The sequence below is a fragment of the Pungitius pungitius genome, chromosome 11 (genome assembly GCF_949316345.1).
Source record: "Pungitius pungitius chromosome 11, fPunPun2.1, whole genome shotgun sequence".
Lineage (NCBI taxonomy): Eukaryota > Metazoa > Chordata > Actinopteri > Perciformes > Gasterosteidae > Pungitius > Pungitius pungitius.
In genome coordinates this window covers 4,469,594-4,496,115 of record NC_084910.1, presented here as the reverse complement: position 1 = coordinate 4,496,115, position 26,522 = coordinate 4,469,594, and the positions used below count along the sequence as shown (strand labels likewise).

At 44.7% G+C, this 26,522-nt stretch overlaps 1 protein-coding gene across 1 annotated transcript in view; it reads left to right on the top strand.

The window, feature by feature from the left end:
• LOC119197399 (proprotein convertase subtilisin/kexin type 4-like) overlaps nucleotides 1-26,522 on the top strand; it is a 128,119-nt gene that overhangs the window by 16,465 nt on the left and 85,132 nt on the right. Inside the window, exons 5-8 of the mRNA XM_062565508.1 lie at nucleotides 798-890; nucleotides 7,880-7,961; nucleotides 9,267-9,370; nucleotides 14,233-14,338. Coding sequence (XP_062421492.1) covers nucleotides 798-890; nucleotides 7,880-7,961; nucleotides 9,267-9,370; nucleotides 14,233-14,338 — 385 coding nt within the window. The remainder of the gene's footprint in view (nucleotides 1-797; nucleotides 891-7,879; nucleotides 7,962-9,266; nucleotides 9,371-14,232; nucleotides 14,339-26,522) is intronic.

The window sequence follows — 26,522 nt, the reverse complement described above, 5'->3', positions numbered from 1 at the left end:
AATGGACTGACGAAAGAGAGGCAGCGGGGAAATCAACAGAGGAGGGGATGGGGGGGCGGGGGGGTGATGGGGGGGCGGTGCAAGGGAAAGGCAAAGAGCGAAATTAGAGAGAAAATTGTCAAGCGGGTGATGTGTGCTGTGATTGTTTTCTCTCTCTCCTGCTTTCTCTCTCCCTCTCTCGATCTAAACGGTCGGGATGTGGCCTGTATCTGCCGGCAAGAAGGAACTCAATTTGGGACAATTTACTCTGCAGTCTCAGCCCTGATGCACCTCAGGGACCGAGAATAGAGAGAATGAATGTGAAGGGAGATAGTATCAGCAAGCCCCACACACACACACATTGTGCGTCGGGCACACAACCGCCGCTGAGTAGATTTCACTTAGTTAGTTCTAACTCTCCCAGGCGGTCAATACGATTTCAGTTTATAAGGCTTGGAAATGAAAAGCCCAGGATAAGGTTAGATAAACTGTGTGCGATTTGATTTCGGCCCACATCCAGCAGGAAAACCCACACAAGACAGATGGCCGGAGGGGATACGCTGATATCATGTTGTGCAAAGGGTCGTGTGGGTGATTAAGGCTGAATGCGTTGTGGCTTTCGACCCTCACACCCAACACATGGCTCTCTCTGTAACCATGAAAACCCTTTTTGATGATTTTTCATGCATTTAAGTTCACGAGGGCACACTATTTTTAAAGTTTCTTGTATAAAAGTGCTTGACCAAGCAAAGCCTCTGTTCTGTAAAGCATTCAATGGTTTAATATCCTGACCATGACGCATGTTTCTATGCCGACAGGTTGGCAGCCTGGAGGATGTGTACACCCTCAGAGACAGCAGGGGGCGCCGTGACAGAGCCGCCTTTGAGAGCAGACTTTCTGCAGCACAAGGGGTAAGTATTCCGTTAAATATATGAAATCCCCATCACACTTCAGGATCTAAAGAGGGCATCGAGACGCAGGTTTCCCAAAACAAGCCGCTGAAATGTTGTTGTTTTTTTTTTTCTTGGCCTGACTCGCACTCGTCTGTGTAACACAGCGGGAAATGGATTTGTAACTACAGCAAATCAGAGCGTTCAGCTACTTAGACGTGACTGTTTGATACATTTAACACGGCCACGTCAAGGTGAATTCACACTCTGGCATCGGTTCTGATTTCACACAGCATGTATATGCAAATGGAAGTTCATTTAGCTGGCGTTGCTGTTTTAATCAGGGCCTAGTGTTGATTAGCGTGAAGGATGAAAAACAAAAAACCCAGAGCCATGTGGTGTGTAATGGCTAAAAGTTGTTTACCTTCATCGTCTAGCCCCTGTGCCTGTTCCATCCAATATCACTTTATGCCCCCCCCCAGCCCCCACACCCTCAACAAGCCGCTCTGCATCCCCCCCTCGGAGGGCACAATGCAGCCTGCTCACGGGGCTTTCGTTGCCATGGAAACCGTCGTCCACGGAGACATCCCGTGACAGCACAGGGTGAGGGAGGAGGGCCGGGAAGAAGGGTCAGGGATGCAGCTTTGGCCCCGTCCGTTCTCCGACGGGGGGGTGGGGGGGGGGGCGGAACGCCGCCCTTACAGTGACACACACGAACAAAAAGCGCACAAAGCAGCAGCCCATTCAGACCCTCAGAAGGACACGCTTGCGTGCACCAGGACACGCCAGCCAGAGGAAGGCATGGACAAAGAGTGGATATTCCCAACTTTGGGAGTCAGAGTTATCATCTGAATCAGAGTGCGTGTGATTAATTGAAGTAATTTATGCGTCTCCAGTGACTCCATGTATGGTTCATGATTTCATTAAACTGTGACTTTAATTACTTTTCTACATTTGTAACTTTATGTGAAAATGAATGTGCACCCCCAAAATGTCTCACATTTCGTAATGAGTCTTAAAATGAATGGATTGGACAAATAATGTTTTGGGATAATGAACAATTGCATACTTAGGCATTGCATCTCCAAAAAGGCACAGCTGCATCCCGACATGCCTTTTTTTTTTGTTTGTTTAAAATTACGCCGTCCGTTTTCCATTAGTCAATATTAGGATAGATATACGGAAGATATGTTTGCGATGGGTTATGTGATGCCAAACATAATTACTGTGAGTTGGCTACAGTTGCTGGTCCGCTGCCAAGTCTTTGGCTGTAATCCACCCACCTCGGTGCAGGTCGCGCTGCGTCGCCGTGCATTGCACTGCGCGGCATGTGGCTTTCGCTGCAGTGAGCCGTAACGTCGAGTCCGAGTTGATGTTGGTTTAAACTGCTCACTGAGGTGAAAACGGAACTAGCTAGAGCAACGGGGTGCTCTTTTGAGGAATTCAGAGTTTTTTTTCCCAATGGAAGCTTGACTTCATTGTGCAGCAAAAGCATTACAAGATGGTGCATTAGAAGATGGTGTTAGATGAAGTGGAACTAAACTGACTTGAGTTGTTTTTTCATCGACTTTTGTGAAGTTTGTTTTGAAATACAGTACTGTGTGTGTGTACTGAACATTTTTTATCTGCCTTTATTCCAACAGTTTGGTAAATACAGATGTGCAGGAGGACCAGATCTTGGGCAATCTCTCATCGTCGCATTATCCAGCAGAGTTAGCATGGTTAGCATGGTTAGATAACGGCTCATAACGGTAATGGTGATTGGAGATAATACTCAGGTTTTGGTTTGTCGAAAGGAGAGGACGAGCGGATGGTATTTGCAAGCTAGCAACGAGGTGAAGAATAAATACGAGAATGGAGAAGATGAATAAGAAGATGGCCGTTGAAATTGAGGGCCGACCTGAAAAGTGCTAAAAAGGCAGCTCACTGTGACACACAAGCTGAGGTCCAAAATGGTTTCTCAGAGGAGGTTTCGGCCGCCGTCAGTCAGCAAAGCAACAATCACCTCTTGTCTGAATCACACTGCTAATGACACAATTAGCAGTGCACAAACACAGCCGCACCGATAAAGCCACAAGGCCTCACGTGCACACTCACGCAACTAACACACGGTTCACACGTTATTACAGTATGACAGGAGATATTGAACACCCACAAGTCTCTGCGCCGTTCACCTCCCCCACATTGACCCTCTCCCTAACTATTGGTTTCACTCTCAAACAGCCAGACGATGTCTTGGACCAAACTCCACGCTGACCTTTCACAAAATGTCTCGGATACGAACCCCCTGCCAGCTCCTGACGCACACTGACTGGTCCCTGCTGGTGCGCTATACGTACTCGGTAGACACATGCAGACAACCGCTGTCCCAGTCCTCCTGACTTTCGTTGGTTGTTCTCTTTGTATCATTTACAGTCCGGCTGGTCTAAACTGGAGCCTCGTGAAAGCGGCGCCTTTCTGTTACCACCCCGCTAGCAGCTCCGAGGCTCCGAGACGCCATCTTTTCCCCCACCCCACCCCATTTTAGGTTTGATGTTCATGACTAAAATCCAGGGGAAAACTTCCAAATTGTTCCACAGAAAGTATACTTTATTTTTGGTTGGGATTTTGTCTTGTCATAGAAGGAAAAATACAGGTGTTCCCAATAAAATGAAAGATGGCTCAGTTCAATTCACTTGTGCCAGTGAGCTGTGACGGTAAACCAGCATGCACCACTGCAGGAGCCAAACGCCACCCATTATTTATGTCATTGGGAGCTCCTTGGTTTTTTCCCACTATGACAAAGTGAAGAAGGGTCTACGTCTTGTCTCAAGGGTGTCTCACATCGGTGGCTCTCTACAGAATTTTCTCTTCGCGGCTGCCTTTAATTGAACCAGATTCAAGTATTTTCTGCACTTTTACTACTAGTTTTATTACTAGTATTCTATTTCTAGCCTGGTTTAATGTTTAAATCAATGCTCTTGATCATTTTTAAATGTAATTTAATATTGACTTATGGTCTCATTCTCTGAATGGCCTTGTTGTTCAAACGTTGCCTTGCTTTGCTGCAGGAAGAGTTGTTGCATTGTCCAACTGGCTTACGAACCAGCATCATTGCATTTCATGCGTTCATGCTGCTTCGCTCGGTTTGCAGTGTTTGGAAGCCTCTGTGCAGTTCCTTTTTATTAATGATCCAACGACATTTTTGAACACCTGTTCTTTTGTTCACTGTTTTGATGATCGGTCCTGAAGCCGCTTTGTTTGTGTTTGAAGGTTTGTTACATAGAAGGGGACTCAATGCCTCTGAGACAAAAAATTACTCAGTGAGGGTGTGTTGTCTTCGTACTTTCAGTGCCTGGATTTTGGTTATACTTGGGGTTTTTCAATGTCCCTCCTTGTAATGTTCAATTTTAAATGCAATATACTATATTGTCATATACACTCAACCTCACCTAGAAAACAGGTGGTGAGCTACAAAGCCTCATTGAGATGGTTTTACAGATGCTTTCCCTCCACTTCACTCACTGTTCTCACCTACACATTTCCCTCAATGAATTCTTACTGCTCAAGCATTTGTGAGCTTTTCCCCTCCTTATTTTTCATTCCTTTTTCTTTTTTTTTCTTCTTCTTTTTTTTTTTAAAAACTCTAGTCACATCCGCAATCCCGCGGCCCTATAAGGAGCTTTCACGCTTTTTGGTTTGCTTTAGATGTTTAATACCCCCTCTCTTTTGTGTCAGGGAGCCGGAGAGGCGTTGAGAAGCGCTGATAAACCCCACTTAGATCCCTTCCTGGCCCGTCACCCCGGCCTGCCGGGCCGCTTTAGCAGGGAACTGATCTGTGACGGCCTGCCACTCAAACTGAGCACTTCTGAAGGCTGACACAATGGAGTGAGCAACACACCAGAGGGCCCGGCGGTGGGCGGTGGGAGAGGGGAGAGGGCGGAGGGGGGGGGGGGGGGGGAGGCGAGGGCGAGAGGTTTCCTAAAAGACGGCTAGAGGAGGGGGCCAAAGTGTATCTCCCTTTCATCTTTGTCCTCTCGCTCGGTGTATGCTCCCTGCTCCCCGCTCTACCCTCGCCGCTCGCTGCTGGAGAGCCCACACATTTCTTTTTTTTTTTTTTTACGTGCCTCTGTGTTGTTTTCGCTGTTCGTCTTGTATTGGGCGGTAGCACACACTCTCCCCTCCGCTCTCTCTCTCTCTCTCTCCTACTCTGTAAGCGGGTATCAGCCTGGCAGCTCGCAATCGGAGCTTGAATGAAGAGGCAGAGAGTAGATGGGTGCGGTTGGGTGGGGGGTTGAGGCCCAGATAGGGATCAGCGGTGCATCAGGGTGCTGGTTGGTCACGTGGTGCGTTCGCTGCTCCGTGGCATCATGGGGTCCAGCAAAGGGGGCAACCGGGGCCGCCCCCAGCCTCCGGAGGCGTAGCGGTTGTGATTGACAGGTGGAGGGAGGTGGTGGGGGTGGGGCTAGGGCAAGTGTCCACCGCCGCTGCCATCGCCATCCCTTTCCCAGGGGGCCGTGAGTGGGTAGCGAAGCCCAAAATGTCAGCGCTGATATCTGTGCAGCTCTGCTCGTATCACACGGTTGCAGCTGCCTGCCATCCACTCATTCATATACAGAGACATGGGAGTATTATGTGCGCACACACACACACACACACACACACACACTTCCAGACCCACGTCTTTCTCTGTTGTTTCTTACCACCTTCCTCAATCAATCAATTTTGTCCTATAGAGCTATATCTGTGAACGCACACACACACACTTTTACTCCCTCCATCTTGCGGTCTTTCATCTCCTCCACCTCCTCACTGTCTCATTGTGCCTCTGTCAGTTCTCCTTCAGCCGTTCAATCATGTTTCATTCGCTGTTGGAAAACCTTTTTTTTTTTTAAATTTCAAATCAGGTTTATATTTTTATAGTCCAACCTTTTGTCTATTTTTTACTGATATCAAACCGTGTTCATCAGTCAGTCTCTTTAGCTTTGCATGTGTCATTGAAAGAAGTTCTGTTTGTAGAACGTACCTTTCTGTTTGGTGATGTCATTGTGTAAGTGAGGTATTATTTGTGTGTGTGTGTGTGTGTGTGTGTGTCTGTGCTGTCTATATGTCACAGCTGGATGATGAATGCGCTGACAGTGGAGGGGTCAGTGTCACAGACAGTGTGGTCAATTGCCCCTCGTCCCCTGAGTCTAACCTTGAGCAACACTCCCTAAAGAGTCTCAATCTGCCATTATGGCCCATGTCCACACACACGCACACACACACGCACACACACGCACACACACGCACACACACACACAGACATTCCCCAGTGAGTGTGTGCCATTAGTAGCTGGCAGGGCCTGGTTTGACAGAGAGCGATTAGCTCCCTATCATGTGTATTGATCACCGTGTCCTTGCTGCTCCTCCTCCGCAGGGGCTGGAGGGGTTTAACAAGGTAGTTGTGGCCCACACACATGTATGCTGCCACACCCTTTTAGTCTGCGTCCAAGTGTGTGTCTCAGTTTTGTTGTACATAACAAAAAAATATGCTGCATTGTGAAATTTGTGTCATTTAAAGAAAAGAATGTTTTCCCAACACTGGGGAAATGAAAACAATAGAAAACAAAGACAGGAATGCACTCGTGTCAGAGTGGAATGGTTAACAAATTACATAATTGAATCATTGTCAGAGCACGCACCTTTTAATGTATTGAATTTCTGTTTGGATCCGTGCCCGGGCAGCAACTATGATCCAAAACATATAAGACTGCTGTGGATATTGTTAAGCTTAAGAGTTTTTTATTTTTACAAATAATTTTCATAAGCTGCAAAATGAAACTTATAACTCTTCTATAAAGACTGCATAATGTTTGATGCTAAAATATAAAATGTAGCTAAATTGAGATCCATAAATACAGGGTCTGAATATAAAAGTACACATTATAAAAGTATAGTAAAAAAGTAAAACATATAAATATGATATGCCTTAAAATAACAAGCGTTAAATTGTTTGTAGCGACATTTTTAATGTCTTTTAGTAATTTTTATCTAGAAAACCTGACACAAGCTTCCAGATGTTTTCATACCATTAAAAAATTCCACTTAATTCATCCTCAGCTAAAATGTGTGCACTATATAATCCATAGTGTTAACTTTTTTTAGATTAATTTCATCTTTCATGTATCTCCATTTGCATGACTGTACACATCACGTCGTATCCCCCTGCCCCTCCCCCCTCCCCTCCGCCCCCCCCACCCACCCCCCCACCCTTCCTTGGATAGTTTAGACCACCTCTTGTTAATTGAGTCTAATTGAAGAACATGAAGGGGGAATAAAGCAAGCAGGCTTTTAGGACATAAAAGACTGGAGCTGCCTCTCAGTAGTATTTATTTTCAACCTCTTCCACTCTGATTTAAGTGTAAGAGGACAATAGCGGCCCGACACTGATATGTTATGTGTGCGTTTTGTGTGCGTGTGGACGTGATCCGCTGTTTGATTTAGAGCGCCCACCTTCACAAGGACCAGCCTCTTATCAGATCAAAGCTGCGAGCCGCAGCCGATGGCTGGAATGGTTCCTGTGTCGGTGTGCGCGTGTGTTGGAGAGGACAGAGGTGCAGGTGAGGTGGGGGTGTTTTCGTTGCTTTTAACCCAGGACAATGGGGCCGCAATGGAGAAAGCGAGCGAGCACTCTTTGAACTAATGAAGAGGAAACCTTTCACTCTCCTCCATAAAGACTCCATGCTCTCTCTGTCCAATGGTTTCTCCCTCTCTTCTGGACCAGAACAAAACCAAATATAGAACAAATATATGCCATCTGCTCCGTGTTTCTGACTGCTTTTATTAGCATGAATCGAAGCCGAAACAAGACTTCACAAATTGCTGATGATTGTTAGAGATGTAGTACCTGAACAAAAGGTGTGGACACAACACATAGAGAAAAGAAACCAAATTAAATGTGTTAATATTCTAGTGACTGACCACAGTCTGTATTTTTTGTGTCTTTATGTCTTACCCAAAGTAATGCATTTGTGTGGTGTGATTGCCAGGTTCGTCAGGTGACGAGGCAGCACAGTCATTACAGAGACAAGCGGGTTCCTGTGGAAGAACTGGACCTCAAATTGACTCAGAGTAAGTTTTTTTTTATCAGCGTGAAGTAATGATTTTGCTGACCTCCATGGGCTTGAAGCCCTTTGCAAATTGCTTCAAATCCAAAGTATTTATTCACAACTATTTGTTTTTACTAGGCTGCTGTCTCGCTCTGAGTGGTTGGAACTACATAAATGTGTTTTAAAGTGTTGTTCCAGTGAGGAGTGGATATATTTGACGCACTACAAAAAGCAGACAATTCTTATTTTATTATACATGCAATTAACTTCAAATAAAAAAAAAAATATTGACATATCCACAAACTGCTAAGCGACAATGAACCTCGGTCATTGATGGCCTTGCTTTGGAGAAACATTTTTCTTTGGAACAATGTCTTATTTATTGCAGTGACAGTGTGACCCCTCAGGTGACACGGCATTAACAGGAGGCCCCCGAATAAGAAGAAGAAGACTTTATGGATCTCCAAAAGCACAGCTTGTCCTAAACACGCGCTCATTTACTCTGAGGTTGCATTCGTTATGTTTACGCTGGTCATTTACACACACTTAACTGGAGCGCATGAGGTTAGAGAAAGTTGAAACGAGAATACAAAATACTGACAGCACTTTGTATAGGAGTGTATATGGGGACTCATGCGTAAAATGTACGTTGTAAACATGCTGAGACCTAATTAAAGTGTAATAGGCTAATGGGAAAGTAATTACTTGATTTGTGAGTTATGAACCGCAGAAAGTTGCACACCAAATCCAATGCTTTTGGATCCATTTGACCGCTAATTAATACTAATTCTTGCATGTTCGTGTGCAATGTTGTGTTGCAGTCATTTCAGGAATGTGGGATTCCCATTACCAACGAGTATAATAATAATTCAAATCGCCATTCATACAGTATACCATGAAACAAGCTGATTCATAGCCATTGTGTGTGTCTGTGTGTCTGTGTGTGTCTGTGTGTCTGTGTGAGAGGCAGCAGCAGCAGCAGCAGCAATATAGAGTGCTGTGCAAGGGTGAAAATGTGAAGAAAGTGTGAGACAAAGTGGCAGTGAATGTGCATGTAGTGTATGGAGTGAAAGGTGCAGGCCTTGATGAGCTGATATCACATCAACAGACAGCGAGCCAAGCTGTGGCGCAGTAATGATATGTTAATGACATGCTAATGATATGCTAATCCTCCAACAGTATTCCACCTCACCGGAGAGTGAGGGGAGTCTGGGAGGCCTTCCGCCATTGGTTGAAGACTAGGGACTTCCTGATGTCAGAGTTCAAAACAAGGGAAAAAAAAAAATCCACGCACACATCCACACATGATGGGTCTGTGTGCTTGCAGGTTCCCAGAGGGGAGAGTCCACATCTGACAGGCAGCCTGAGGAGAATAAGAGCGACCAGCCCCTCGCCTTCAATGACCCGCTCTGGCCCATGCAGTGGGAACTGGTGGGTTTAATTGTGTGTTTTTGAGTTCATTGGTGTTATCCAGGAGCCTCCTCTCTCTCCTCTCAGCGCTTGTCCTCGTAGTGAAGGATGCGCCTCCGACGGGCATAAGTCAGCCAGGCTTTCATGTGTGACTGGAGGGAGAGAGGGAGGTACGCAGATTATGGAGGAAAGGAAAAAGGGGGGGGGGGGAGAGTGAAGAGGTGGTGAACAGGGGTTGTCCATGTTGAACTGAGAGAGATGTCTGGGATTGATGAGCCTCGGAGCAACACTGACACACAAACTGGGCTGAAACAAGACCAGCTCGTGGCTTCAGCGGGAGCTTGTCCACGTGGGTCGGAAAGATGTGTGTTTCTGCAGAACAACAGCCGTACAAAACCAGTTTTGTTTGGGTATGAAAACGCTGATATTACAGCAGAAAATATTCTATACGCTGCTGCATTTACCTTTTTTTTGGGCACAAATTATTCATAGTTCTTCCACTCCCTCCTTGATTCTGGGTGATATCTTTGAAAATGAGATGATTCATCATTTTCTGGTTGTAAACAGTAGGCGTATCCTCAAGATTCTTCCAGTTCAGTTCAAATTCAACATGTGTATGCAGACCGGGTATTTTTATAATGCTCACCATACCTGTGCCGATGTGCTACGCGATGAGTTGTTGTTTTTTCTTCTTAACCCTTTTGCTTAATACACAACAATGACAACCAATGAATCCCCCTCGGTGTTTGTTCCTTAACAGCTTTGGGTTCCCTCCTGCACACATTTGGGTCGGAACCAGCAAAATAGTGACATTTTATACCCAGCCCTACTAATTTGAAAGCTAAGGGATCTTCACAATAGTTGGCCAACCGTATCTTTCCCAATGCTTGTAAAGCATGTAAACAAACATCTTATATCTTATTATATTTTATTTATATATATTTTTTACTTGTGTTTTTTTTTCCACACAGACACTTTTAACACTATTACATCGGCATATATTTGGTATTTAGAATTAATTTTGTGGTGGGATTGTGCCACAACGTGAACTCACGCACGCCTACATAGCAGGCCATCAGTGCTCGGCCAATCAGCACAGCGGATGCAATTTGACAAGAGCAAGGAGGAGGAGAGGCGGGGTCAGAGATTTGCCACGGCAACGGGCAACAGATTGATTGACACGTCAGCGCCTGAGGCATGATGGTGGGGGTGAGAGTCGGGATGGGGGCGGAGAGTGGTAGAGACATAGATGGAGGAGAGACGTTGAAAGGAACATCGGACGCAACCCTAACTTGTGTTAACTGTGCAATTTGTCGCAAATACTCAACCTTTTATAAAAGACACCAAACGGGTCACGCAATGAAGCCAACCTCACTTATATCGCTTGAATACTTAACTAAACAACAGAACTAAAATGTAAATAATTTCTACAGTTGCTTCTCTCTCTCTCTCTCTCTCTCTCTCTCTCTCTCCCCCTCCTCCCCTGCTCTGGTTGCGTGGTGTTTTATCAGCCCCTGGTGGATGTGGATATTGATTGAGGGTCAGTAATCTGCTCAAGGTTGGTAGCCTGCCAGGACCAGACGTGTGCGCGTGACGTGGCGTTGTGTGTACGTTTTGAGTGTACACAATCACGCACACACGAGGCAAGTTGACTGCATTGAATCTTTGCCGAGGCGGAATCCAGAGGAGCTTGTTCAAAGCTGCGAAAATCCATACACCATCCTGGACGTGCTTTCTGTGGATTATAACTGTGTGTGTGTGTGTGTGTGTGTGTGTGAGAGAGACATGTATGTACTCAACTATATAAATGATTTACATTTTTCAACATTATTTTCTATTGTTCAATCAAATACTCAAGCGGTATAGATAGGGTCGGCTTTGTTGCTTAACCTGTTTGGTGTGTTTTATAAAAGGTCCATGCATCATAATGGGATCCATAAACAATCAATAAAGTGTCATAAGTGAGTTTGTGTGTAGCTGAGGGGAAGCTTTGTTTTGTTGATGATCTGTGTATGTCTTCTGCATAGAGTTAATGTTTTTTTTTGGTTGATGTGTTCATCTATGTGTGTCTGGAAAGTATTCACAGCGCTTCACTTCTTCCACATTTTGTTCACTCATGCCTTATTTTCAAATGGATTCTATTACTTTTTTCTTCCAACTTTTACACACAACACCCCATAATGACAAAGTGAAAAAAAGCTTGATTTCTTCCATTTTTTTTTCAAATTTAGTATCCACAGCCTTTGCTCAGTACTTTGTTGAAGCACCTTTGGCAGCAATTAAAGTCTTCTTGGGAACGATGCTGCTGGCTTGGCACACCTGTTTCTGGGCACTTTCTCCCATTTAAGTTCCATCAGGCTGGACGGGGGTCGGGGGTCCAGATCTTCCAGATCTCTCCAGAGATGTTGAGCCACTCAAGGACACTCCCAGACTTGTCTTTCCTTTGTTGTCTCGGCTGTGTGCTTTCGCTCTGCAGCAGGTTTTCATCGAAGGACGTCTCTGTACATTGCTGCATTCACCTTTCCCTCCATCCTGACTGGCCTCCCAGTTTGTCCCAGTGGAAAACATCCCACAGCACGATGCTGCCACCACCACGCTTCACTGTAGGGATGGTGTTGGCCTGGTGATGAGCTTCGGGTGTCTTTTGGCAAACACCAGGCGGCCTGTCGTGGGCTCTTTACCGAGGAGTGGCTTCCCTCATGCTGCTCTACCACACAGGCCTGTTGTGTGGAGAGCTGCAGAGGTGGTTGTCCATCTGGAAGCTTCTCCTCTCTTCATAGAGCAACTATCCATTTAAGATGAAGAAATCATGAACCCTATTTATAAAAAAAATGTAACTGTATGTAACCCCGACAGCTATGTTGAAACTGTCTTAACACAGATTAAACAGCTACACAAAAAGTACATAAATCAAGACTCTCTTTACCTTTCAGAGGTGTATTTATACATCCCTTTGTGACTTTGTTTCACTTTGATTTTGAACAATTTAATTTTGTAACTGTAGTAACTGATCCTACATCCTTGACAAAGGTAATACTAATCCAAATTGTCCGAAGGGGCCAGCTGAGGTGGTACAGGCATCCGATCCGGATGCCTCTCCTTTTTTAGAGGTTTTGTGGGCTTGTCCAACTGGTGAAAGGCCCCGGGACAGATGGTCGCCAGGTGATGACATCGCACAACTATCAATCCAGGAGCAATGCATTATCACGTCCTTTTAAAAAAATAATTTAAAGGATCATTAAGTCTAATGTTGGATGTATTTGAGTGATTCATTTAATGTAAAATAAATAAATAGTTTAATTAATAATAACACATTCTTTGTTTGTTCTCACTTTACCCTGTTTCTGACTTGACATTTTCTTGTTTTCTGCGAGTACCTTCATTCTCTGTAACAACAACAGTGTGAGTGTAAACTTTTAACATTGCCACCGTTATTTTATAAAATGAAGACAAAAATCTTTTAGACACAATCGCCAGGATTTCAAACATGACCGACAGTGGATCTCCCAAATGTTTGCTAGTGGTTGAACGTGTGGTTGAACGTGAAATGATTCCCAGGTGCAACTACACAACTCACACGCACGCACTACTTATCCCCCACTGAGCAGGTCTCTTTCCCCATGGAGCCTCCTGAAACTCACTTTGAATATTAAATTGGTTGTGTGTGTGTGTGTATGTTGGCAGCTGCTGACATTTTTTAAGACAGTTCATTGCTTTTATGGGTGTGTGATTATTTGTGTGCATGTGCATCCATTGTGTTGTTTGTAATTGGACAGTTTGTGTTTACAGTGGACTATTTCAAGCTGCATAGGTACAGTGTTTGTATGATTATATTTGTAAGATGGCGTTCAAGTAAATGTTATGTTTGTGCTCATGGGAGTTTTCTTTGTGTGTGTGTGTGTGTTTGTTTGAAGGTGGGAGGATTTGCATTTTGGATGTGCAAGGATGAAATGTCTGTTTCTGTGACTTTCTCATGAACTCTGTTGGTTTCTTAGGGTCACTCCAAGTGCAGTCACTCCAAGTGCAGTCATGCATAAGGTCTCAATTAAACATGTGTTTAACTTGGACCACAAGAAAAGCACATCTCTCCTCTGATGGGAAATGGATCCTAGAACAATGTCATTATGAGCTCATTTTAAACAATGGAATATTGTATAGTGTGAACAGAACCGCTTTTTGCACTACGGTCTGCCTTGTTTCTATAAATGAACATGCAGGACTGTGGATGCAGAAGGTGAATCAGTAGAGAACAGCAGCCACATTTCTGTAGGTGCTTTGCCAAGTTAGTAGATATGCCTCTTTTATCAACTACGTTGTCATCAACATGGCTTAAGTGTAAACGCATTCAATCATTTTCAAGAGAAAGATTTAGCTTTTATGTAATTTCCCAGAGCAGAATCATTCCCCGACGGTCTCCTCAACAGTCTTCCGATCGGCGAGGTTTGTTTTCATGCCCGGGGGGGGCACAGAGCAGTGACGCAACGCGCCGCGGAGTAATGCAACGTGGGTTGTTAATTTAGGATTCAAGCACGCCGAGGTCACCGTCATCCTTTCAGGGGAAGGACGCCGCAGTAGCATCCATAGGACACGTCATGAATGGTAGACATGGGAGGGGGGAGTGGTAGAAATTCCAGGCAAGCAGAAAGTACAATTACATGCAAAAATATGCACAACCTCAGTTCAACAACAATTTACAAACCGGTGCAAATTTAAAACAAAAAATAAATGTCCAATGACAATGATCCTGCAAATTGCTGTTATCGCAGTCAGTGGTCTTATACTTACTGCTAGTGAGCAATGCATTTTGGGTTATTTTTAACACTAAAGGACTGATGTGCCAATGTCCATTTCAAGTTGTGGTAATCGTGTGTGTGTGTGTTCAGTTTGCACAGGGTGAGTACAGCTACAGTGGGCTTGACCTTAACGTGATGCCGGCTTGGATCAACACTGTCACCGGTGACGGAGTCGTGGTCAGCATCATCGATGATGGTGAGTCCAACCTTCACTGCAACACGTCTTTTAGGTAGCTGCACGGGTACATGATGCATGCCCTTTACAATCAGCACATCTTTGCATGTGGTAGGACCCGTTAGGGTTCTTTCTGTTTGAGTACCTACTAGCTGCAAGCATCCTTTTCACTACACACCTATCTGTTTAGCACAAAAAGCCCAAGAGATGACATCAAGAAAATCTGGAAAGTTAACGCATCTTACACATTTTTTGCTTTCAAAATAGATTTTAGGATGGCAAAGCCTCGTCAGGATTGGTGTGATTGCGTTGAACCCAGACCCTCAGTCGGGAGTGGGTGATTGATTTATGTTTCTGTGCCCCCATTCCACCACCACCACGACCGTCATCCTTGCCTCAGTCACGCCACAATGAGAATTCATTTCTCTCTGATTGCTGGGATATCTGGCAACAAGGGAAATGAGAGAGCGGCATCTTATGGGCTCATTCATCAAGAACTAATTGAAGCCTCACTACTCTCAAGTGCTGATAGAGCTGGAGTAGCATTGGAGTGTGCTGTTTGCTAAGTGTGTGTTAAAAGTGTTCATGTGACACTTGGATGCACCAAGTGGCTCTGACTCAGCAGTACGTGTGTGGAAGTGGAGAAAATGTCCTTTACACTATTCCAAGATATGGCACGTTTGTCTGTAAGTGTGAGTATATGTTCTTTTTTTTTTGTCCACTCCATGGCTGTCTCTGCTTGAATGTGTGTTGATTGTTACTTTGCTGTCTGATTTTTGACGTAAGGTGCTGCTATTATGGCGGACGCTGTGGACAGAAGGTCTTCTATTCAGCTTTGTGTGTCTGTGTGTGTGTGTGTGTGTGTGTGTGTGTGTGTGTGTGGAGATACAGAGTGAACAAGCGGGCCCGGAGAACAAGATGAAGAAATTAAATAGAGGAAGGAAATATAGAGGCAAATGTCAGACGAAAGCAAGAGTAAAAAGGATTCAGAGAGGGCGCGAGCATGTATTATAATGTGTGTGTGTGTGTTAGTGTGTATAAGACAGAGTATTAGACTTGCACCACTGAATCCCCTCTCCTCTGAGGCTATTGTACTCTGCTCCACCTCGCTGTATTGATTGCACCAGGCAAGAGCTCCCTCACTCTTTCTCCTTCTCTCTCTCTCTCCTTCTCTCCATCTCTTTCTTTCATTTCCGTGGTCTTTCCCTCTTTCCTGTTCCCTCTTTGTTAACTAGAGTGACTCCTTCCTCTGGCCAACCCGTCCTTTTTTCTTTTTTTTCCCTCCCTTTCTTCTCTCTCCCCCTCTCAGACGGTCTGCCTCTCACAGCTGAAAGATTGTGTACACGTTCACCTTTAGCCACCTTTCAATCGATGCCTATTGATTTTAATATCACAATGAAATAAATTATTTTTCTTTTGAGTCAAAGCCCCCACCTATCTCCACCCTTCAATCCAATCCCTCTGTTGTTGGAGGTAATGTAATTGGCATCAGAGTCTGGCCCTCTGCGAGCATCGGATCACATTCTACAACCTTCTATAATTGATCACATTAATTATTGCACTGTACATAGTGGACTTCAGCAGGAACCTTACAGCTGAACACAACTGAAGGGTCTCACTCATATAAATATATACCACTAACATCTCTACTTCCTCTTGAAGTTCCAGTGATGCATCATTGAGCACTTCTAGATTCGGATTATTCCCGAATGACATTTTGTAGTAATCAGTGTGCAAACATAATTCAACTAAACCAGCTACATTTTCTGTAACGCTAAAGAAGTTTCAAACGTGGAAGAAGAAAAGCAAATTGGCAGTGTAATTGGTGGAAGTGTGAAATGAAGCCGTTCAGCTGAGCAGGACTTCCGTTAGTGTTTTAGGAACTATAACATTTTTAGCTCGTTTGATTGTGTGGCCCATTTGTAACAGCGTAAGGTAACAGCGACTTGTAATGGTTCACACAGACCCTGACCAGTTGGGCTTTCTCTATCACTCACTGCCTAGCAACGGTTACTATGTAACAAGGGAGGAAACCGGAGCTACAATGATAAGTGGATCCATGAATTGCCAAGTCTTGGATAATAGTTTGTTTCAAGTAATTATTCAGAGAAAATTAACAGAAATGTAACTACTTTAGGCTGTTATATTTGTTTTTTTTTTCATGGTCTCACAGCATAGTAAATTAAATATCTTTTGGAGAGTTGGCTGAACAAATGACAAAAACATTTGATCCCTTTCCTTTCCTTTCTAGTACTTTGTGGTCGATGATATGAGGAGTTTCTGAAGTGTCTCTTTTTGTAACCCAGCCCCTACGTGCACAAGCAGATTAATGTGAAACGGTTGATATCTATCTTTGTTCATTATGTAAATGTGTGCATACACATGTTTGATGAATAGCAACTTTGTTGTCCATATGGACACGTCTTTAGAACCGGCTTTGATTCGTGAGGCCTTAGGACCCATTCATGGCAGGAATAAAGAGAGGTACAACAGACTGTGGCACAAACAAAGTCAATGCTACGTGTATGTTGGTGTCGTCCAATGCCAAGGTCACGTGACAAGGCGGTAAGATTCATTAACTGTTAACCAGGGTGCTCTTGGGCCCATCGTAACCACCATATGCAACAGACACATACAGCACACACAAACATAAAGGAGCCGTGAGTTAAAGGTGAGGTTAAATATATAGGTTCATTAGTGAAATGGCATCCAGCCCCCCCACCCCTCCCACCCGCTCTCCTCCCGCACCACCACCCCTGCTATCAAGCGTCCCTCCTGGCTCGGCCGGCCCCAAGGCACTCCGGTATTGATTGGTGCTCACGCCATTGTCATTACATGTCATTGGTACACAGAGAGGCACGAGACGCAAATTAGACGGGGAAAGGGAGGGAGGGCGGAAGAAAAGAGAGGCAATGTACACAAAGACGACCGAGCGGTGTCAGAGATAACTCAGGGCACCATACACGACAGTTTCATGACTGCAGAGAGCAGCAAAATGCTCCTTTTTAAATATCGTCGTCATAGCATATCGAATCCCGGTAAAAATCAATTGGAGCCAATCCTGTCTTCTCTCTACCTCTCTTTACTGCGCTCCACAAAACATTGTGCCGCTTTTTTTACTTTTATGACCAAGGAAATACAGTACGGGTGAGATGGTGGGATGGCTTTATAGTTTTACCTTGAAAAGCACTCCACTGTAGGAATAACGTGAGCACAGACTAGATGCAAAGCTGTATTTACTGTATGTTGTAATACTGTGTTTGTTTATCTGTTGATGTAGGAGGTGTGATAAAACATTTTATGGCTGCTTATGAAGGCTTACGTTGCTGCCGTAAGAGGCAGAGCTATATATTTTTTGAGATGCCACTGTCTCAGCTGATGAATTAATGAGGTGAAAAGCATTTCCATCTGCAGTCTGCTCATGCAGTAGGTTTGTGTCCTCCACAAACCTTGCATTTCAAAAGAAAGAAATCTAATTCATTTTGCATTTATTTTAGTTTTTAACCAAACTGCATTACAGTTTCAATTATCGCTGTATTAGTAATAGAAAATACTCGCCATACATTACTACAAAACCTACTGAAACCAATGCAAGGGCATGATAGCGATTTGTATGTGCTCTACACGTGCGTAAGGACCGTAGGGTTCATATTATTGTTACCAGAATCTGAGCACAAACCGACTGCATTTTTTTGCTATGCAGTGTAAACAAAACGGGCCATAATTTCCCTAATCACTCACATTTGAAAAAGGCCACTGAGGCATACTAAGTGCATGATTATCTTTTGCCACCAAGCAACAAAGCCATCGACAGGTAGGGAAACAAAAATGTCTCCAAGCAACTCAGAAGTACCTGTTTAGGTGTAATCCTTTGCTGTTATTATAATTAATATTTGTTTCAATTTATGGTAAATCTATAATAATAATTTTCACAGTAAATTGTATTTTATCCTCGCAGGGGTTTATCAGTCTGTTCTTTTTTTTTAAATTTTGAGACCATGCTCCCATTGTTTATGCACCCACGGCTCCTGGCTCGAGTCCAGAGAGTGTCAGAAGTCTGCGTGTGCGGCCGCTTGGTTGAAATGACACTGGCCAGTGTGTAAAAGTGCGTCTGACAGGGAGAGCGACGGAGTCAGCGCTTTTCTCTCCACCCTCCGTGCCCCCCACTGTTCAATCCATCCAGCTGCTGTCACCACAGGGGAGCAGACAATCTATCAAGGCATCGGGATGCATTCTCCTCACCTGCGCCGCGCCTTTAATGAACAGCCAACATGATCCCGGCTGACAAGCAGGAAATGGATGTAATAAAGATTGTTTCTGCATGCTCTTTGCATCCCTGATAAATCACCTCGCTGTGCAACAGATACGGGAGCCACATGGAAATTTGATTTCACGCGGCTAGGGGGAGGAAGAAGAGAACAGCGGGGGGAGAAAGAGAGCTGCTAGTGGCAGGGTCACTCTATTTTATTCCGTATTTTTTCTCCAGCGGAGCGGTGGTGCAAAGTGTATGGAGGTTGAATGGAGGGAAGGTTTTTTTTTTTTTTTTTTCCTGGGCCTTTACTTATCCCACCAACGCTGTTAAGCCTGGAACACGCCTCTGCGCCTGTAAGTCTATAAACAAGAAGCGACGATGTGTGCAGCCGTCTACATAGGTGTCTGTCATTGTACTAAGAAGCAGCAATAACGTGTGCACTAGAGAAAGGGCCCTACTGGAGGGCAGGGCCCGATCTACCAAAACAAACAGGACATCAAGAAACCCATTTTTGTTGGCAGAAAATAAGACGTAAACAAAACAAAACTCTCTGGATATCCACCCACAGTTTGATGCATAGGATGCATTGGATGAGTGCACACGGGTCCTCTAGGAGCCTCTGCATGACACAATTACCCAGAAACCCCTTCTCAAACTCAACTTACTCAAATATTGCATACCTCAGATCTGTTTATCTTTTCTAGCTGGGGACTGTCGATTTGATTGTTCTTTTTAATATGCTCTATTATTTTGGAATTAGTATTAAACATATACGGGCTACATATATGGAATCGCAAGAGATCGAGCCTAAAGTGACTCGTTCTACACAGAAAAGCATTGTCAACAAATTGATGATCTTCAGAGGGAAAGGTAAACAAAGGTGGTTTCTTGTATCACAGTGTACAGTTAGTCCTTAAATCAAAGTATAATTTAAGGAAAATGTACACTGGAACATATCAACCCTGTGTTTTTGGTTCTGGAAAGGATTAAAATGACCAAAAGGCAAATTCTGGCTCGATAAGATGGAGCCTCTTCCAGTGCTTTATAATATAGGAAGACACTCTAACCTGTAGAAAACATCCCAGGTGTTTTTATTGCAATCAGGATCACGTGTAATACCATGATAGTATGAAGTTTCTAAAGCACACTGCAAACCCCCACTCAAAGACACACTATAAACCCACACAACACATCACACCAGAAGGCAATCACCCACATGACCTGCTGTCCAAAGTCCCTCTAGTCCTCAGAACAGACATACAGACCACAGGAGGGGGGGGGTTGAAGAAAAGAGAATAATGATTTGAGCAGGGAAGAAATTATAGTGGGGGAGCAGTAGAAATACATGGGGAATGGAATATAAGCGAATAAAAGGAGAGCGAGATTGAGATAGGGGAGAGGACGTTAGAGAGAAGAGTGAGATGGGGGGGAGGGGGTGAGTGGATGCAGATATGGGGGTGGGGAGGCGGTAATTTATGATTTAATCTAATGCAGTCTGGACCTGCTGTAAGTCACGCAGACCACAGCTGGGAAAGCGAGGGAGGCAGAGACGGAGCAATCGAGAGAGAGAGAGAGAGACATTAACCTTTCCTTGAAGTGAGCGTGGAGCTGTATTATCTGACCACCGTCCACCCCTGTAAACCTTTTCTCCGGTCCCCCTCCGCTCACCGCATCCCCTGGACTCACTAAGTGCTCCTCCAGCGCTACGTTGTCCCAAACGTGTCATGTAATCCTCATTAACTTTGGGTGCGAGGAGTTTAACTAAAAAAAATGTATCTCGCACTGTGTCGCTGATCGTTTCTCCCACTGCTTTCTACGCCTGCCGTCTCTTGCACACAAAGTGATGCCCTCATGTCTGAGGATGTGTTTGCAACAGCATAAAACTGGGCTAGAAAGAGAAACTAAGAGGTAACTTCATCAGAGACCAGATAAAGCCCAGGGGGGAAAAAAACCCTCTTCTTCTAAAGACTAAATCGTATATAAATTGACATGTAATCACTTCAGAAAGCGTGCATTTTAGACACTGTTGTTTAATTGTATTTTTTTAAACACAAAACTACCCACATTTGATCATCTTGGAGGCAGAATTACAGCAGGTGCAGCATGTTCAACTAGCAACTCTTCCCACTGTCTTTAGGGACACCGCGGTGGTCCTTTGCAAACTGTGTGCTGCGAAGGGTAGATGCTAATCTTAAAATGGAACTAGCCTAGCAGCTAGCTTAGTTTAGCAGCTACCGACCAGGCACTATCAGTGGTCCATTATGCTGTATGTCACGCCCTTTCTTGTTTTACTTCCAATGCAAAAAGCTCTCTCCCTCTTCAACCACCGCCTCGGCCTCTCTGATCTAACTCACTGCAGGCAGTTTCGTGTCAGGTGTCAACGCACACCGGAAGTTAACATATAAAATATTTTATCCCATTAATCTCTGTTTTCTGTGAATGATCTGATAGATTAACACTTTAAATTTGACCGCCCTGCTTTGTACAGACCCGTGACACATCTGTGGAAATCCAAACTTTCAATATCAGATTTGCGGAAAGGAATGAAGACGGAAGCACACAGAGAAGAGACAAGTGTTGAATGAAGACGCAATTCGTGTATCGCAATGACGAACGAGCCCTTAGGAACAAACACAAGAGCAAAGTGTGACCACGCCCACATCAGTGATGTCACAGCAGCAGTGCTATTACTTTTAAGCGCTCTGTTTAGTCACATGATCCCCAGTCTTAAAACGCTATCAATCCAAAAGCCTCTCGGTGGTTGCGTGGCCGGGGGAGCCAATGGCAGCCCTCCAAAAACCCATTGAACCACCGGAATCATCAAATCACCGAGGTGTCACGGCGGTGGGCTGCACCAGCGCCTACTACCGGAGTGCAGCACTTGTGTCTGCATCGCTAATCTCTCTCCAGAGAACCATTTGCCTGGATAAATATTGGTTTTGTGTAGGCCCCTGTAATGGCACCCTGTGCAGGCTGCGGGGCCCGTGAGTGACTCTGTCTGTCACGCCGTCGGCAGGCTGGCGTGGGAGTCGTCGGCACATTGTGGGGTCTCTCCAACGCTCATTTGAATTCACTCGTCCACAATCATGCCACGACACTCAGCGAATACACACTTCCACACTCCACTCGCACACTACTCCCACTACCTGTTTGGGCGGCGGCGCTCTCATTTGCATGAAATAAGATGGAAATGGAGCCCTTATTTATGCCAACAGAAATGGAGTGTGTTATTAAGGGCACTATTGTGCAAAAGAGACGGTGGCGGTAAGAATACATTACAGAGGCTATTTCTAGAGTGGCTCGAGTCACACAGAGGGTAATGCTTTACAGGTCCCTGATGACTTCTACAGTCTGCAGCGTGTATGTTTATGTGAATGTGTGTATCTTTTGTTTATGTTCGTTTCCCATTGTGTCTGTTTGCTTCATCTACAGTACCCATATGTGTGCACGTGTGCGTGCAGGTGTGCGTGTGTGTGTGTGTTGGCTCACGCCCGGCCAGTTTGATTCTGGGAGATAATCATTTGTATATTGCCCGCTGATGGGTGGGTTTCCTGTGATTGACCGGTCTGCATTCACAGAGGCTTCATAATGCAAGTCTATTTGTGTTGCGTTGGCCTGGGCAGCAAGGAGGTAGAGCTCCATTTCTGTCAGTCAGCCGTTGATACAGTGGTTGGAAGTGTTCAATGGGTCATTTCTCATTTTAAAAGAAGCTGAAATGGGAGGTTGAAAAAAGGTCTAAAGAGAACTGTTGCCCAATACTTTTTTCAACTTTTTTGAACAGAGAAATCCAAGCAGTTGTTTGTGAGTCACTATTACGGTTTCAAACAAACTGAAGGCAGGCTCCTTTTTGGCCTGGAGATGCAGCATCGTCACATATTGAGAATATAATTAGTGCGTCTTTGGTCATTATTGTATGAGATAAAGTAAAAGACTTGCTAAAACACAGGATTTCTGGCTTCTGTTGGCTTGGTCTTGTTTCTCAGATGTACACTGCGCAGGAAGACGGCTTCTTTAAATGCCATTTATTACAGCAAAACAATACAAGATGTCAAGATGTTCCAATCAACTTCCGCAAATCTCAGCATGCTAACACGCTAAGCTTATAATGTGTTTTTTATCATTGTCAGTATGATGGCATGTCAGCATTTTGTTCAAAGCTAGAGGATAGAGGCTGCATTCCTTAACCAGAGCGCAGGTCAGCGTTCCACAGCTGCGTGGATTCACTTAATGATACGTGTGGGCGTCGTACCACTGTGCTGCTGTTGCTGAAACCATCACAATAACGTGAAAAAAACCCCAATGGATCTTCCACTTCACGCGGAGCTCGCAGTCGTAACCCCAGGTCAGCCCTGTTGGAGTGGTCACATATAATCATAGGAAAGGGTGACATTTTCAGGAAGTATCCAATTTAATTTTTGAAGCCATGGTGGTTCTTATTTTTCGGGGGGGGGGGAAATATACCCTAAAGATTTCGTTGCCTTTTAATTACCAGCCAACCCTTTCTCTGACCTGATCCTGTTGACCTTTTTAAATGCAGCCCAAACCTGAACCACCACTAACCCTTGATTGTCACCCTGGGTGACCCGCGACCTTTAACCTTGTCCGGTACTGTGTTCCCAGGCGGCCCCCTTTAAACATTATGAGCCGCTCAATCGGCCCGAACTCTGCAGCAGCACCATGGCAAGGAGAAACGGGGGGAGCTGGAAGAGTGAAAGCTGTGACTGTAAAATCTGAGATCATAAACACAACAAATGATGATTTCCTTCTTCTGCTGTTGCACTGGTTATTTTGCGGTGGGGTCTATTTGCGTGAGGATTTAGTATCTTATTCAGCAGCCTATAGCGTGTGTGACGGAGGGGAGTGAATGGAGAGCAGACTTGTTTGTGAAGGCGCTGCCTTGTATTTTTTGTTTTTTTTACGTGCCTTGTAATGGAGTTTATTAGCATGTGAGTAGCAGCCTGGGAGCGGCTCTCATCTGTCTCCCTGACGGGTGGCCATTTTGAAAACTGGATGGTAGAATAAAAAGAGAAAGGGAAAAGAGAAAAAAAAGAAGTTGCCCATTAACTGGAAATACCCGATCTCCCCCCCACCCTCCTCCCTCCTCGGGCTAAATTGGTGTAAATAGTATTGTTCTTCTTTCTGTCAAAGATATACGGAATGTCGTTTCACTGATGGCTCCAGTAAATGCTCCAGCCAGGCAGGCGTATAGATATAACGGATCTGTTTCAACACTGCGTCTAACCAACGGTCTGTGTAACTGGCCCTATATACTGCATTTGTGATGTGTGTGTGTGTGTGTGTGTGTGTGTGCCCATGCAGCTGTGTGTGGGTGTGTGTATTTGCAAGCACTGAGGAGATGGAAACAAAGCATTTGAAACAAGTAGAGAGAGACAAGGCAGAAGAAAGGAAGGCGAGAGGAAGAGCGGAGGGAGCCGTTGTTGTGAAAACACACATCAAATAAGATCATGTCGAGGCCAGCGTGGAACCATAAGTTCTCCATTCAACGAGAGGTCAAACTGGGGTCAAGCTCTATTGATTTCTTTCCAGGCTTTGTGGCAGTATTTCTTTCCACTAATAGCGTGCAGGCGTTTCTGCAGCCCCGTGGTGCGATTTCTCCGTAACTTATGGAGGAGAGCCCTTTCTCCCTTACATCTCAACGCAAAGCAAACATCGTGACGGGAGAAGCGGTGATGTGTGTGTGCTTACCGTAAGACGGCGGATTTGACTTTGAATCACGTTTTTGAATGCTTCCCTTCATCTCTGCATATTTGTCAGGTCCCTGCAGAGCTGCCTGTGTTTTGACTGTAGGTTGGCATTGGGTGTGAGCTTATCATTTTGCATGTACACTTTATCAGTGTATGCATATATATATATGTGTGTGTGTGTGTGTATGTGTGTGTGTGTGTGTGTGTTCACTCGCATATCAGTGGGAGCTCCTGTGTTGGCTGGCGTGCAGTGATGGATCGCAGCAGTTCCCTGTTTACCTAGCCCCATGATTTCCTGTGCGTGCATGTAACAAGTGGAGTTTGGCAGGATTAATGAGCACACAGCTTGCTGAATGGGTGTTTGGCTCCACAAAGCACTCCATCACGTCCTGATGCTGCTACCATATCCCTCACACATGCACACACAAACACACACACACACACACACACACACACACACACACACACACACTGGGCTTTATGCAACTCACCACTTACCCCTGCTCTTAATTACACATGCTTAGCCAACTCCCATTAAGCAAGCCCCACCCCCCTCCCATGCTAAACATTGTTAAAGCGACCACATTTCTCATAGTGCAGTGTTTAAATATAGTCTCCTCGCTGCAGCGTGTAGGAGGTAAATTGTTCTAATATGTTTGCTCCAGAGAGGCAAAAAGGAAGCGATGCTCAACAGAAAGTTTAAATGCAGAGCTTATTAATAATTGTCCATCGAGGTTGCCTTTAAGGTTTTCAGTTCCAATAACTGTGTAGTGTGTAGCTTAACGAAAGGTATTTTTTCATGACAACAGAAAGCCCTTCAAAGAGCTATGTAAATACGTGTTTTTATATACACATCAAGTTTAATAGACTGTTTGGGCCACAATGTAGTGATTTTGTTCAGATTAATGGCAGCTGAGGGAAGGATACCATAAATCACATTTAGCTGGAAGTTGGCAGTAGGAATAGCTTAGTAGCCGGATTTTAAAGGGGCATTCTTAGGATTCAAAGGTTTTATAATGTGTTTTATCAAAACATTGTCACTCATTGTTGGTCAGTGGCCACACGCTTCTGAAGCTGCAGTATTTGTTGGTCTCAGTGTGAGAAAAGCTTAGTTTTATGGTCCTGGATGAGCTTGGTTAGGTTAAGAAGACCATAAACCTTGGTTTGCATCATGAGAATTGTTGGATCTAGTGTTTTTGGAGCTCATCCTAAACCAGAGACTTTGAAAATAACCTGTTTGCACAGTACTTTGTGTCGCTTTTGTAGCCGAACCTACATCTCAAACTACATCTCGGAACTAATGAGAAGACACTTTACTGTGTCAGTTGCATGCAGGCACATAGTGATGGTTAATCACTACAACTGCAGGCCTTTTGTAATCTAGATGGCTGTGGAAGTTTATTGGTCCGAGATGATCTCAGATTATCTGCGTTGCACCGTTTTAAGATCCCTCCTACTAGCCCATTTGTCACATCAATCTTCTCAAGATGATTCACTTAGGAGCTGAACACATAATAAACCAAATGTATAAGGAGAAAATCCCCATTCGCCCCGTGTGCATGTGCGACAAAGACTGAAATTGTGTGCGTTTTGATTTTGCACATCGGTGTGCGAGTGAACCAGTGGATGTTAGTTTGCATGTGTATCCCAGGGTCTGCAAAGGAGAGAAAGCTATTTTTTAAATTCCGTTTGACTATGCTTTCTTGTTTGATCGCGTGTGGCAAAAAGGGGGGGGGGGGGGGGGAGGGAGGTGGTAGAAAGGAGGACAGGAGGGTAGAGAAGAAATCAAATCACTTAATTGCTGCATTTTTCATCTCCATCTTTTGTTTTATGGCGGCTGAGGGCCGGCGAGCGACTCTGGCGGTGATTCATGGACGTTCGGGAGGCCCGTGAGCAGCGCCATCCCTCATCGGCACCCGCCGCCCGCATGCCCAAAGCGCCCACACAATTACCGTGATGAATCCGCGACTTCTTTTTGTTTTTTTTGTTGTTGTATTTTTTTTTTTTTTTAGAGCTCCATTCTTGGACTTTCCTACAGCCACGTGGTTGTAGCGGGGACAGGGGGGGCGGTGCTTAATGCAGCCACCGAGCTGTCGGAAATAAACAATTTACCATTTGTTCCCTTCCTCTATGAGAGCAAGGCGAGAGAGAGAGAGCAGATGCAGACAGATAGGCATGCATGGAGAGAAGGAGGGGGAGATCCAGATACGGAAGAGATAAATATAGGGAGTGCAGAGACGAGGGTTGG